The sequence below is a fragment of the Babesia microti genome, chromosome IV (genome assembly GCF_000691945.2).
Source record: "Babesia microti strain RI chromosome IV, complete genome".
NCBI classification, from domain to species: Eukaryota; Apicomplexa; class Aconoidasida; order Piroplasmida; family Babesiidae; genus Babesia; species Babesia microti.
The window spans coordinates 1,125,960-1,140,571 of NC_034969.1; the positions used below are offsets into that span (position 1 = coordinate 1,125,960).

General features: G+C 38.7%; 7 protein-coding genes across 7 annotated transcripts; 2 read left to right on the forward strand and 5 right to left on the reverse strand.

The window, feature by feature from the left end:
• Positions 1-238: 238 nt before the first annotated feature.
• BmR1_04g07890 (Oxysterol-binding protein homolog 1) lies at positions 239-3,807 on the reverse strand (the record flags this gene model as incomplete). Its single annotated transcript, XM_021482642.1, has 6 exons — positions 239-905; positions 1,709-2,175; positions 2,253-2,482; positions 2,557-3,063; positions 3,085-3,405; positions 3,426-3,807. The coding sequence occupies 6 exons, from the start codon at positions 3,805-3,807 to the stop codon at positions 239-241; spliced, it is 2,574 nt and encodes an 857-aa protein (XP_021337836.1).
• On the reverse strand, positions 4,674-4,889 carry BmR1_04g07895 (hypothetical protein; the record flags this gene model as incomplete). Its single annotated transcript, XM_012794719.1, has 1 exon — positions 4,674-4,889. One exon carries the CDS (start codon positions 4,887-4,889, stop codon positions 4,674-4,676), a length of 216 nt encoding a protein of 71 aa, XP_012650173.1.
• Positions 4,890-5,164: 275 nt separating this feature from the next.
• Positions 5,165-5,533, reverse strand: BmR1_04g07900 (hypothetical protein; the record flags this gene model as incomplete). The annotated part of the gene is made up of 2 exons (XM_012794720.1): positions 5,165-5,311; positions 5,396-5,533. The coding sequence occupies 2 exons, from the start codon at positions 5,531-5,533 to the stop codon at positions 5,165-5,167; spliced, it is 285 nt and encodes a 94-aa protein (XP_012650174.1).
• Positions 5,534-6,323: 790 nt separating this feature from the next.
• BmR1_04g07905 (calcium-dependent protein kinase) lies at positions 6,324-8,347 on the forward strand (the record flags this gene model as incomplete). Its single annotated transcript, XM_012794721.2, has 4 exons — positions 6,324-6,886; positions 6,908-7,227; positions 7,309-7,697; positions 7,835-8,347. 4 exons carry the CDS (start codon positions 6,324-6,326, stop codon positions 8,345-8,347), a joined length of 1,785 nt encoding a protein of 594 aa, XP_012650175.2.
• On the reverse strand, positions 8,493-9,539 carry BmR1_04g07910 (Ubiquilin; the record flags this gene model as incomplete). Its single annotated transcript, XM_012794722.1, has 3 exons — positions 8,493-8,698; positions 8,719-8,823; positions 8,951-9,539. The coding sequence occupies 3 exons, from the start codon at positions 9,537-9,539 to the stop codon at positions 8,493-8,495; spliced, it is 900 nt and encodes a 299-aa protein (XP_012650176.1).
• Positions 9,730-12,846, forward strand: BmR1_04g07915 (hypothetical protein; the record flags this gene model as incomplete). Its single annotated transcript, XM_012794723.1, has 1 exon — positions 9,730-12,846. The coding sequence occupies one exon, from the start codon at positions 9,730-9,732 to the stop codon at positions 12,844-12,846; it is 3,117 nt and encodes a 1,038-aa protein (XP_012650177.1).
• A 165-nt stretch (positions 12,847-13,011) lies between these two features.
• BmR1_04g07920 (hypothetical protein) lies at positions 13,012-14,550 on the reverse strand (the record flags this gene model as incomplete). The annotated part of the gene is made up of 3 exons (XM_021482643.1): positions 13,012-13,744; positions 13,765-13,999; positions 14,202-14,550. 3 exons carry the CDS (start codon positions 14,548-14,550, stop codon positions 13,012-13,014), a joined length of 1,317 nt encoding a protein of 438 aa, XP_021337837.1.
• Between the last annotated feature and the right edge of the window lie 62 nt (positions 14,551-14,612).

Sequence of the window (14,612 nt, forward strand, 5' to 3'; positions counted from 1 at the left end):
ACAATAGTCAACAGAACATGTAGACGAACTGGTATAATTTCATATAATATTATATTGATAATAAAGTATCACTCTAAAATTTTGGCAAATTGCACTATTAAGTGATGAATTATTTGACAAAATAATTTCATGACCCTTCGAGTAAATATACGCAAGCATACGATTGGTATCCAATTGTGTCACTAATATGATTAAAGCTGTGACAAATTGTCGAAAATTATATCTGAAATTATGCGTGTTAAAATATATCCGGAGAATAATCATTTAATGTTCCATCTCGCTTCCTTTCCCAATATAAGTTATTGAAGATATAAACGGGTTCTGCAGTGATTGGGTGGGGAATTTTCTTAAAATAGAGAGGTTTGTACGGCTCTTTACGATTTAAAGCTGCTCCTCGCTGTTTCTCCTCCACCCTGTTTTTCTCCTTCCCTGCAAGCTCCAAATCTCCTTTCTCATATGCGATTATGTCCGGTCTAAATCTAGAATCGGTAGTTGCAATTACAGAACCATGCGCTGGATCGTAGTGTGGCGAAACCTGGCCAAGTTGCATTGTCATATAACTAAAGCCGTAGTAGATGGAATTGTTAGCAGGCTTTTTATTGGGTTTCCAGGCCTGAATCCTCGATCCTGGTTCAACTTGTATATTTTCCCAATCTATATTTGATATGAAGCTGTCCCAGGCATCTCCCTCTGTTTTGAATGCACTCTTGTCATAATTGAAGGTGTTGTTTGGATTTATCATCCTACCCCCGTTAGAGTGTTTCCAGGGGGTGAAAAAAACACTGGTTCCTTTTTTTATCTTCTCAAGAATTAGGTAGGCTGACCAAATCCCATGTATGTAGAACCTCCCATTCCCTTCACAGTCAAATACAACAGCGCGTGTTTTGTGTATATCCTTTTCAAACCTAGGTTACATATCCAAATGTGCTAAACAGTTAAAATCTATCAATATCAGTTTAACTGTAAATTAACATGCATTCATATTTATGTGAAATCTCAAAAGGTATGATTAATTATATGACATTATATATATGGGGGTAACTGTGTGTATGGATATAACATTTGATATGATGTTATATGTTTAACAAGTATTTATTAGTATGAGTGATGTATAGTGTATTGATTGAGAAATACTCCAATAAGTTAAGCCATAATTTGCTTTCTAGCATATCCATACAAATTGTCATCTATATATAGAGGCACCACAATTGTCCATTGTAGAATCTATATACAAATTATCACGACACAAGGGTGCCATGAAGAGGAAAATTGTATACAAATTACACACATGGCATGTCCACATTTTGGGGCTTCGGATTTTAACGATACCCCTATGAAAAAATTTTCGACCAGCAACTGCCATTTAATAAGTAAATCGCAAACTTAAAATAAATCTGTGACAGGGGTGTAGTAAAACGCAGTAGAGAGGTCCACATTATGGAATATTTGGCAACCAAGGGCTAATCAATATATATAGCCTCTTGTTATGGGGATAATAAAGTTTATTTAAATATGGATTATGATTTGGCATTTATTGCGATATTTGGTAGGGTAACATATAGGTAGCATATACACACAACGCACATATATAAGCATACATGCACCTATATATTCAACCATATACAATATTAAAATAGTTATATTCCAACGCGGTATAAACCATTTCACTGGCTAGAAATTAACTTTCAATATTATGTAGCATGCCTACCATCCCTTTTTTAGAAATTGTACGATTGTGAAATCTCCCGTTGAAAAGTTCGTTATAATAGAGGTACCCACAAATTCAATCCAAATAGTACCAAAAATAATGTTGTGAATAACCAAATTTACCCTTTGTACTTTATAGTGTTCACATTCTCCACTATATTTAAGGTTTAAGTCGATGTAGTAAGGCCCGTAAACCTTAACCTCAACTGATTTACCAGTAACCTTTGACTGTACATGTGTGTGTCCGTATGAATGAAAATTTTGGTTCTTGCAGTCAAACGCTGCCAATGGTGGATGATGTTCAACTTGTTCTGTAAAAAAATCATAACCAAAATGAGTGAGCTCGAATGTCTCACCCAGCAAGGGATTAAAGGGCTTGTAAGTTCTACCCACAACTGATTCGTAGGGAGTGATGGTGAACAATGTCAGCCAGGCTGTGCGCTCTACACTGTCTCTAAAAGTTGCAGCCTGAGTTAAATGGTGTTAGAATATAATATATTTAAGTTGATTGTTTTACAAATCATAATATCTAAGTGCTTTGGTACCTTATCTAGTATTTGATAATATTCGAAATCCTCCGAAGCCCTCTGCAAGAATGATGTTGGCTCATTTAGATACACTGGCAAACGGATTCTGCTAATATCCTTACCAATACATTCCTTCAGGATTGACCAAAGACTAATCTTTAGCGAAGTTCTGGGAACCGGTAATTTTGTTCTCCATTCAAATTTATAATTTGTCGAAGAAGTTTTAATCTCATGGGATGGTGTAGGTTCTGTGTTAGTTTATAGTAATTAATTAAAAATGAAGTTTTAAATTTCATTTTTAATATAACAAACAAAAAGGTACCTTTTGATTCCATTGATTGCTTATCTAGTCTATCACTATCAATTCTCGTGATATCCAATGCGGGTGTTGTAATTGTTTTATCAGATATGTTTGAAGAATTTGAGCTCGGGTATTTGAAATTTGAATTGTTATCTTCACACTCATAGAATTCCTCGTCTGTCTCCTGTTCGTTTGACATAAGCAATCTTTCATTGGTAACCGCCTTCATTTCTTGGGAAAGTTTTGTGCTGCCTAAGGGACCAGGAGACCTCTTGATGTTCATCTCACCACTCCTATTTCTACAAGCTCCATGAGCGATTCCAACGTTGAGTTGTGCCTTTTCAAGCTGATAATTTTGCTTGGCTAGCCATTTAAGACTCTTTTCTAATTGTTTAGAATGGCTATTCTCTTCTGTCAACAAATTCTCCATCGAACTGTTGTAGTTGGATAGCAATTTCTCAATACTATCGATTCGTTGAATTAGATCAATAAATTTGCTCTCTAGGGATTTATCTGATCCAGATCCGGCTAGGTTAACAAATGGGTTACCAGATTGTGTAATGTTGCTGATGTGTGAAAGGGTTATGGATTCTATTGAATGTAACTCATCAAATAATGCCTTAGAAATTTCTCTGAATGAAAGTAGGTTGTCTATTAAACAATTTAGTGGTGACTTAGATTCTAAATCAGCACTGGACTTTATAAATAATTCGTTAATGTCTATAGGTGGCTTGTTAGCGTTCTCAAATGATCTAGGCCTATCCGTTATCTGAGAGCACTCTGGTGACTTGGAATCTAGTAGTTCCAATTTTTTTTGTAATTCAATCTTTTCAAATTCAGAATTTGCTGGTAGTGACACCGAATATATACCTAAATAAATAGGATATTACCTGCAGGCGTTCGTACATCACGGCGGCAAACCTTCATATACTGTTGTTGTGTCCGTTTAATGGCCACATACCACTTCTGCTTCTCGGTTATATTATCTGTACGTAAGAATATTATCCCACGTTCAAGTGTGTCAATTTCGAGCCTGACAGGATCGTCTGGACAGATCCGAATTTTGCAGTGGGAAAGAGAAAATGTTTCTTTGACGGGGGAGTTTTTTTCAATAGAATATGAGAGTGATCCAGCGTAAAGTGTGAAATAACGCTGACGCCAAGAACCAATAAAGTTGGTCCACTTGTATAACCACCCCTCATACAAGATCGTTTTACCGCAGTTTTGTTGAATAGGTGGTGTATTCTCCTTGGTGAAATTGAAGAGATACATATTACTCCCTTACATTTGCATTTGCGTCAATTTAAGCATAAAACTATGACCAAATGACGGGGGCTATTAGTTCGATATGTTATGGCTAATGCCAAATGTTACACTTGTGGTGCAGTCAGATATCATGCCCGTTAATTAAACATCATCACACACTTAAATAATTCCAAATCATGCTCTCTTGTACGATACTGTCACTAGTTTGCTATGTTTAATTATATTGAGCAATTTTTATCTGTAAGCGATATGACAATATCAATATTAACTTGCACCTGATTTTTGTAAATAATTCATATCATGCAAATGATGTTAACTTTTGTGTGTTATTTAAAAACCTATCTAGTCTAAATATAAAACTCTATGTAAAATTTCCCCTTGGATTCATTTTTGGTAATAAAAATCACTATATTATAGTGCATTCACTTAGTTAATTCCATTCCAATGCACAAATTGGTGTAGTAATCTAGTAAATAGACTGAAGATTAGACTATAATTAGCGAGTTTTACATGATAATCCATCGTTTAACGGTTTAAAAATATATTAATCCATTGATCTCGCATATAATATATAACTATTACAATTGAACTAAAGAAAGCTGTGTATTCTGTGGTAATTGGGATAGTTTGATAGGCATTGAATTTAATGGACATAGCCTATATTTATTCTTGACTTCCCGCCGTGTCTGGCGTTATGATTACTTACTCCTCATCTCTCTTTTGGTGGTGATGGATATATAGTACTTATTATGCCATTTGCATTTCATTTAATCCCTCCATTATTTAATACAAATATCCATCATCTCCAACCATTATGTCTTTATCGTTTGCATCTGTTGTGTTATTAAGCTGGTTCTAGCGTGGGTTTAACTTTAGTGGGCATTGTCAATGAGCCTGCGCTTTAGCGTTACTTCCAGTCTAACCTCCCATAATGAAGTATTCCAATCACGAGTGTTTAGCTGTAGAACCAATTCAAACAATATCCTTATAGCTAACAAAAATGTTTTCAGTAGTGTTGTTTTAAGTAGATTTTGCAGTTTCTGTGCTATCAACGTCTTGACTAACACATTTATTGATGCACGCGTCATTTTTATTTATATTAAGTGGTGTATATTTATTGGTGTGTTGATTCTTAGGAGTGATAAATTGTCGGGTTTTGTAATGGTACTGACTTTATCAATGTTATGAATTTTGCAGTAGTCTTTAAAGAATGATTTACTGCAAACAAATGACTTAAAATTGGCAATATATATCTGTTCGTAAGAGATTTAAAATATTGAATGTTGTTATGTGGCTTGTGTTAACTATGTGTGAAAGCCTTTTGAATATATTTATGGGTAAATTTTTTACAATATTTAATTGGTCAACTTTGCATGGTAGATGTGAATATATATTTTTTGTCTGCAAATCCAAACAATGAAGCACCAGTATCAGTGATTTTTACTATCAATTGGGAAGAACCAAGGGAGGATTCTTTGCCATAAAACGTCAACGCACCGCCAACAGTTATCTAATTTATCGGTATTTTCATAATAGATTGTATATTTTTAATAGTTAGACTATTAAAAATTCATCACAATTAATAACCACGAACCTTAGGGATTGGGTCCTCCAAATCTAGGTCAATAGAATCACCAATGATAAGTGATCTATGCAATAGGGAATGGCGGCCAGATAGCTCTGGGAACTCCAACACACGAAGGCTAGTAGACATTACCGGGTCATCGGTCATCTCAAACTAACAACACCATAATGGGTAGAACTTTTATAAATGAAATTTTATTACTTATCATCACAATCTCCAGTCACTAATGCATTAAAAATTGATATTTACAACATATTTTGCCATTTTCAACACTATCAGTGGTATACCATTGTATTCGGTGCAAGTGATAGGTGGTTATTTGGTTTATTTTTTGTGCGTGCAATTGTGAAATATTCTAATTTTATACCACATATGCATCTATATGTGTTTTCTGGTTGATTTAATTGCATTTAATAAGTTGTAGTGGTCACTGATGTATTATTTGGGTAGTGTATAATTTTATGGTAAAAGAATTGAAATTACATAAACTAGGATTATAAAATCTAAGTATGTCAAGTATTCTATATTCTAAGATGCTTAGTATGGCTATTATTTGTTACAACGGGTAAATATGTGGGCAAACACATAAATTAAACAGATCTATAACTAAACGGTGAGGAACAGCCACTTTTACAATGAATAAGCTACTTGGTTGACATTTTGTAGTCGTCTGATGACATAAAGTGTAATTTATGAGTGTATTGTAGTTGTGTTGAATATAAATTCTAGTAATAGGTGTTGTTCTAACCCTAAGTGATAGCCGTGCTCGATGGGGTCTGTACATTAAGTACTCATACTTTATCACTAGTGAACTATGGCATAGGCTATAAACTACAGCGATTTTTAGTCATTTTTAATACCATTCATTCAAACGAGTGATATTTGGTAGAAGGTTGGTACATGTTTAAATTTACATAAATTAGTAAGGGTGGCAAAGATGCCGTGTTTGAGGGTCCCAATTTGCTGCGGGCAAGTTGAAGGCAAAATGAGTGATAATGATAAGGTTGAAGAATGCATCCATAATGACTCCCAATGCGACCAACCCAGCCTACATTCTTTGTGCACTAAGTGTATGCCAGAACAAGATAGATCATTACGCGGCTACAAGGGGATGATAATCAAGACACCAACGTATCTGTATCAAGACACCATTAAAGTATCATCCCCTGTGTTTAACCGCTCAAACATTGTGCAAGAAAATATTATATCAGACATTTCTGAACACTATATTTTGCAGGGCGACAGACTGGGCAAAGGTAGCTATGGTCATGTAATGAGGGCAAAATGTAAAGAGACAGGACAGATTCGTGCGGTTAAGGTCATTAAGAAGGCGAAGATTGAAAACACCATGCGAATGAAGAGGGAGATTCAAATTATGAAACTGTTGGACCATCCCAACATAATAAAACTGTTCCATGTTTACGAGGATTTCGATAATTTATACCTGGTGATGGAAATGAGTGCTGGAGGGGAGCTGTTTGACAAAATTGTAAAGCATGGGTAATCATGCAATTAATTTAGCTGCTTCAGCGAAGCTTACGCTGCCAACATTATGAGACAGGTATTCTCCGCTTTGTGGTATATACATTCTAAAAACATAATCCACAGGGACCTAAAGCCTGAAAACATATTATATTCAAACTCTTCGGTTCACTCGCCTATAAAGTTGATCGACTGGGGATTTTCTACTATGTGTTCCACTAAGCACAAATTTTCAAGTCTAGTAGGCACTCCTTATTATGTGGCTCCGGAGGTTTTGTTTGGGAATTACGATAAATCTTGCGACTTATGGAGCGCAGGAGTTATACTTTACATTTTGTTGTGCGGTTATCCTCCCTTTCGTAAGTATAAGTGTTATGAATTTTAATGTAAAATATGCTATTCAAATATATATATATATAATGAAATCACAATTTACTCAGATGGCAAGGACAATGCAGAGATTTTAAAGTCTGTAAAACGTGGTGTCTACGAATTTGACCCGAGGCACTGGAAATATATAAGTCCCAAAGCCATAGACCTAATAAATAAGCTGTTGTGTTACGATCCAAGGAAGCGCATAAAGGCCAGCCAGGCGCTGAACCATCCCTGGATAACTCTTAATTCCCCACAATCATCAATTGCCCCTGAGATACCTCAAAGGTATATTAATGAACTCTTAAAGCGCTTCCGCCAGTTCCATCACTTCAACAAAATGAAACAAATGGCGCTTACCTGCATTGCATACAATCTCACAGATCTCGAGATAGGTAACCTAGCCACAACATTTTCTGCGTTGGATAAGAATGGAGATGGAGTGCTAACGACGAAGGTATGTGCTTTCTAAGTGAATGAAAGTGTTCTTATACGAGGCAGAAACTGCCGAGTTGATTGAATCCGTAATTTGTCATTCAATCCATAAGAAATTTTAATATAAAAAATAATGAACAATAAAGCATTCTAACTCAGGAATTATTGCAAGGTTTGCGAAAAGTGTACAATAAGCAAGAAGCAGAAACTGCTGAGTTGATTGAAAAACTTGACACCGACGGTAACGGCACTATAGACTATACCGAATTCATAGCGGCAGGTATTGACCAACAATTATACCAACAAGAAAATTTTTGCCAAGCGGCATTTAATGTTTTTGACTTGGACCGTGATGGGAAAATATCCAAGCAAGAACTGTTGAAGGTGTTTGATAATTGCGAAGATGTGAATGAGAGTCAGAATTTGGTGAGTGCAATTTTCGGCGAGGTAGATCTGGATAAAGATGGTTCCATCAATTTCGATGAATTCTGGGCCATGATTCACGGATACAAAGCTACTGAATCCAGCAACACGGTCAAACGTCGCACAATGCAGCCTCCTTTACAAGCAAGGGATATACCGCCACTTGATCTCGCTTATCAGCCCAATCCCAAGGAACTAGATTTCATCAACAAGTTGGCCGATTGTAAAAACAAGAAACTCAACATCTAAACATTTATTATTTCATTTAGCTATTAGTATTAAGATCATTTCCTGTGTAAATTAATGTGTTGCTAATTTTGAAAACTGCGCACTAGCAGTAACAAGTATTGATATAATTGACAGCAATTTTAAATTTTACAAATATACGGTCATTTTAATGCGGTGGGTTTGGGTCGGGCTGGGTTAGGATGTCAATGGCCATGGAAATATCGCCATGCGCCTGCTCTATTGCCGCCAAGCACTTGGCATGGTCGGTGAATCCCATCTGCACCAGCAAATCTGCCTGTTGTCTGTAAAATCCATCCGTGTAGTTTAAAAGTGGTAATATTGGCGTGGCCTGATTTGGGGTAGATGGTTGGCCTATATAAGGGGGACCATACCATGAGGTAGACGGGGGACATGTGAAGGAGCCTCGAACCCAACGCCTGTGGACTGCTTCCACGGGTTTGGCAACGGTTGAGCTTCCAAAGGCGCCAATCGGTCGTCTATATCAGGAATATTTGGAATGGGTAAGGCAAAATCGAAGTGGAACAAGATGTGTAAATGCGCACTGAACGTGCAATTGACCTTGTTTCAATTCATCTGTTACATATTATGAAACTGAAAGCCTACCGCTGTATATCTTTGCTTTAACAGGCGATTCATCGTTGAAGACGGACGATGCTGCGTTCCACAAAGGGTCTTGTAATTTGTTATGCAGGTTGTATAAGGCCTGAAACCCTCCGGGGATGGCCTCGACATTTTGCACTGCCCTATCGGTCGTCCTGGCCAGCTCCCTAGCCACCGCAGGGTTTGCTGCTGCCTTTGCCGCCTGAATCAACGTCTGTGGATCTGATATTAAATCATTTACGGCACGTCCTATTTCTGGATTATCCTGACATATATTTTTCAAGTATGAGTTAGACTCTAGGGTCATTTTAATGAGGTTGTTATCGCCAATTAGTGCATCAATTGGGTTAGTAGCTGATAATTCTCGTGTATTATTATGCGTCAAAACATATACGACCGAATCTTCGCTCAAACAATCGGATACCAACTCTTGGTCCAACAACTCCCTTCCCTGGTATACCAATCTTTGTTTGTGAGGAGGGATATTGATAGTAGATGAAATTGTGAGTTTTATCGCCTCAACAGAATCTGTTTGGGCTACATCCAAAATGAACCGGCGTAGATTGGCGTCTTTAAAAATCACTCTTACCATACTAATCACCCTACAAACTCAATACACTATGTAGGCAATTTACAGCTTAATAATAGCCCTATGATTGTAATTTCTACACATATATGGTTTGTAAATAAATTGAACCATTAGTATTCATTTAACCACACCATGTACGCGTCATTATGAAACTGCACCATGCGGTCATAATGAATAATTAGCGGCATGTGATATGAATATTCATACACATCGCATCATTCTCATTTATTTTTTAATATCCATCGCAAAAGCTTCCATAGACTCACAAAAGTCCGATAATGATGTCGCAAACACTAGTGAAACAAGTGAGAAATTGAATTATTACGATGCGCGAGATGATTTCCTCCATACTATGGATATGGTTAATCTAGTCGGTGGCTCCTGCACTTTGATAGATAAGGCAAATCAGCCCAGTGACTTTAAACAACTACTAAATGCTTCTATCTTCGGCTACGGTAGAATCTCAGCCCTTCTCACCCAAACCAAGTCCATCTACGACGTAACAGTGGCCAGTACATTGGCCGCTGTGTTTGGTAAACTGATGCAAATTAATTTGGATGATGAAGGGCTGGCGGTTGAGCAATGGTCTGCCAGGGTTTGTAGTATGTTGGAGATAGCCGAGGCGAGTCTTCTTAGTACATCATTCAAGATCCTGGCTGATAGGCTTACCAAACACTGTGGGAGGATCGCTGAGGTGTTTTTGTCGCAAAAGGAAAATGATCCCATCGATAAAAACAAATCATCAGATTCTATAAATGATTATTCGTCCGGTGAAGGCGTGGACGTTGTTTGGAGTGTGAGTACGGAATGCCTAATGGAATTCATCGCCCCAAACAGCCCAGGCGGGTTCACTTCTAAATGGACCTTTGTGACATTCAAACACCTACTAATGCAGCTGTCCATCTCAATCATAATGTGTGAATATCAGTTGCGTGATCCAAAATTGTTGGATGATGAAATTGAAGGCGTAGAAAATTTGTTATTTCGCTCATGGGATGTGCTGGAGCATTATAGCAACATTCAGTTCTACACGCAATTAGATGGTGCATCTGGGATAATGACTTTTGCCCAAAGCAATCTAATGCCCCTTGTGAAACGGGATGGGGATAAAATTAACGTGTCATGGAACCTACAGAATGAATTTGAAGCTGATCCATCGTCTAATAGCAGTGGGGATTTGGGCTTGGCCGCCGGTGATAATGCTAGCAGCGATGGCGAAAAGCCCGTTGCTACAGACCCACCCTTCTACAGCAGGAGGCCCAGGACCTATAGCATGTTGTCAGACTATAAAAGGAGGCTTTCTCTTACCTACGAGATGTCTGACGAGGACACGCCTGATGAGGATGATGATTTTGAGCGTGAAGATGAGGAAGTAATAGTTGAGAAGGAAACGGAATCAACTCCTAATAAACAAATTAAAAATGCAAAAAACGTGTTTGGCAGAAGAAAAACTCCGCAAAATAAGGTATTTAGACCTAAACTGTATCCACATGATACTGTATCCACTTCTTCTGTGACTTATGCCATTAAAACCAATAATGAGAATCAAATCCAGTTCAAGTCGGGGGCCGCCCAGCCTATTGACTCAGACATCGATTCAGTCCCTAGGGCTAAAGCTTCAAATCCATCTATTGACTCAGGCAACGATTCAGTCCCTAGGGCTAAAGCTTCAAATCCATCTATTGACTCAGGCAACGATTCAGTCCCTAGGGCTAAAGCTTCAAACCCATCTAATGGCTCAGACATCGATTCAGTCCCTAGGGCTAAAGCTTCAAATCCATCTAATGGCCCAGGCAACGATTCAGTCCCTAGGGCTCAAGCTTCAAATCCATCTAATGGCCCAGGCAACGATTCAGTCCCTAGGGCTAAAGCTTCAAAACCATCTAATGGCTCAGACATCGATTCAGTCCCTACGGCTCCAGCTTCAAAACCATCTAATGGCTCAGACATCGATTCAGTCCCTACGGCTCCAGCTTCAACGTCCAAATCTGTAAGAGGCACTACCGGAACTGGCAGTAACAGTAAATGGAGCAGTGTCAGAAACTCAGTGCTGAAGAACAAAACTGAAGAGAATGACAACAACGAGGGCCCTTCCAAGGCTAGTGGTAGTGCTGGTGGTGGGTTGAAAGGTGAGATATCCTTCTCGGACACAGTATCGATACTCAGGTTCAGGTCAGAACCTCTGCGGTGGACCGAAAATACTAAGGTAGAGGCTAACATGCATAGGAAGATGGTCAATAAGTGCCAGGTGGAGCAGCTTCGTCCCCTCTCAATAGACTACTACAACAAGATCTCCCCGCCCAACCTGGGCCATCCAGTCATGGGACGGGCCACCGCTAGTTCATCGTCGACCCTTCTACCAAAGTTCATGGGTATCGGTGCCAAGGTATCCAAAACGTCTAACAACCCTTCGATGGACACGCTGTCAAACTTTTGGGGGATGCAACGCCACGATAAGGAGCTGTCAGGGATTCGTAAATTGGATAAAACTGTTAGCCAAATGGCCATTCTTGACCGCTTTAGTAGACTAGCTGACACCTGCTGGGATGTTGCCAGTGGGAGGCCTTCAGGGTATATTTCTCCGGAGACCATGTACCGCCTAGGCGGTAACAGGAAAGATGATTACATCCATCATGTAACTAGGGTCTATCCCTTCAATTTAGTTAAGGCCTACCGTTTCTTAGTGACCAAAGAGGAGCCCCAAGTGCAGTCAAATGGGGACGATAATTTTGAATTCTCCCTCTTTTTACAGGCTCCAGAATTTGTCTCGATTCTACCCAATGGAGATAGGGCCGAAGCTCTGGTTATTGAACAAAAACTTGTCTCAACTATTAGGACCCTCAACACTAATAGCACAGAAGACCCACCTATAAGCGTCTGTGGATACGTTTACAAGCGAAACGACGTGGATAGGGTGCTCATTGGTGAGTTTGGCGTTAAATTACCGTCCACTATCCTAGAACACGTCTATAAAATACATACGCCATACACTATACTCATTCACGCCAAGTTCACCGATAGCAAGTTCAATAAGCTCAAGGCCGTCATGCAGTTTTTGCAGGGGACACACTTTGGTGACTTCACTTTAAAATTTGTCTACAAGGGTATGGTGCCCAGCAAAAATGTCGTAAAGGACAGTTGCCATGAGTGTTTGATAGGTCATTACCCCATTTGGAAGTTTGTCCTCACTACAATTTCGGTACCCGTTCTCGAAATATTCATTTGCGCGCTGATTCTCTCTAGGAGGGGAATCAGGATTCGGGCCCTGTACAAATCCAAGCCCAGCGACAACCAATCCGGCGCAATTTAATAACAGGAGATGGTTATCTTCCAATGTATTATACGGTATCCATTAGCGCACTTTGTTTTTGTACATCCACAGGACTATTACGTTTTATGGATGGAATTGTACTACAGTTGTGAAATTGACTAGGGACTAATCTAAATGGTCGGGTCAAATTGGAAAAGAGTTATATTAACAGTGGATGATCAAATCGTCGGAATCATCGGTGTCTGCAGTGGAACTGGTTATCTCTGAAAGCCCATTGATGTTGCTTGGAAATGGTAGTTTTTCAAGCCGCGCCAAATCATGTAGCCTCTGTTGTTCAGCATTCATTGGGCTCGTGTCTACCAGGAGCGATGATATGATCAAGCACGTGTTTACGCAAAATGCAGTTATTACTGTTGGAGCGAGATCATTCAAGTAGGGTAACTGTAATAAGTTCTTGATGACTTGCTGTGCGATCCTGGATATCACAGTCCCAATTAAAGAGGTAGACAACACCACCATAGATGTCATCATTGATCGGGCAGATAAGGAACGTTGGGTTCTGGCTGTTGTTGGAGATTCGTTTCCCATAGTTGCAACTGAACCCGCCGGGTCAGTTGATGAATCCAGTGGAGGTGTGGAATCATGGTTGGCACATTCTGAAATGAGCTTGGTGGCTATCATGGACTGGAGAGCCATGCAAGTAGGCGATAGACGTTCAAATATGCTCATAGCTAGTACAGGTAGCATCAAAAATTGTACCTTCCACAGCCGCTGATTTAACAGCTTCTTATCGGTAAATCTTATCAACCCGCCCAAGTCTAAGGTATATAAAAAGGCATCAATTCTTTTTTTCCTCAATGCGGCTTTAATTAATCTCCTTCCATCATCACTAAGCTCTTTTTCATTAACTAATGACTCCAATGAATTATCAGGATCCCTAGGTTTATTAGCTCTTACTTTGAAGGGTCCCAAAGTTCCCGCCATATCTCTGGTCCTTGTTCCATTTTTTCCTCAAACTCCCTGAACAATTCCACAAATTTCTTTCGTAGCAGCTCATCCACCTGTTGTCGTAATTCCTCATGCCTGTCTTCAGGTAAGATTGACAGTTGGTGTTCCATCGCGGAGATCACTTCATCGGCATTCGCATCTTCATCCAAGCCCAGATCATACAACAACTGTGCTGTCTCTTCGTCTACATAAGCACCGTATATTAAATAATTATAAATAATTTTTTAATTTAAAGTGGGTTTTGCTATTGAAATTTCATATTATTTACACAAGTTGTGTGGATGAAGATATATAGTGCTAAATTGGTAACAAATTCTTCGTGTGGGAAATACAATTCTTATAAAATTAAATTTTACAACATCTATCCCTATAAATGAGGTGCTTACCCGTCTGCAGTGACCCTCTGGCTGCGATAATTTCCGAGGGCTTTGGCCCAGTTGGCACTGGAGGAACGAACCATTGGCCCTGCAAAAAATTGTCCAATTTATCCCTTAAGTAGTTAAATACTCCGATATGTTGCAACGAGTAATTATTTTTAATTTTAAAATATGTTGGAACAAAAGTTGTTGGTATGTGATTTGCAATTGATTGACGGCATTTAGATGTTGTCTTTGTGCTACAAAGTCCACTATAGCCCAAAGGATATGTGCAAATGGAATATACTGCTGATGTGTTGGTTGAAATTATGAAATATTGCACATATAATGGTGCATATAATAAATTACGCCATCTCATAATATTGAATTTGACTATCTAATGTTTATCTGCGTCATATTCAACTGATAGTTGAATATATG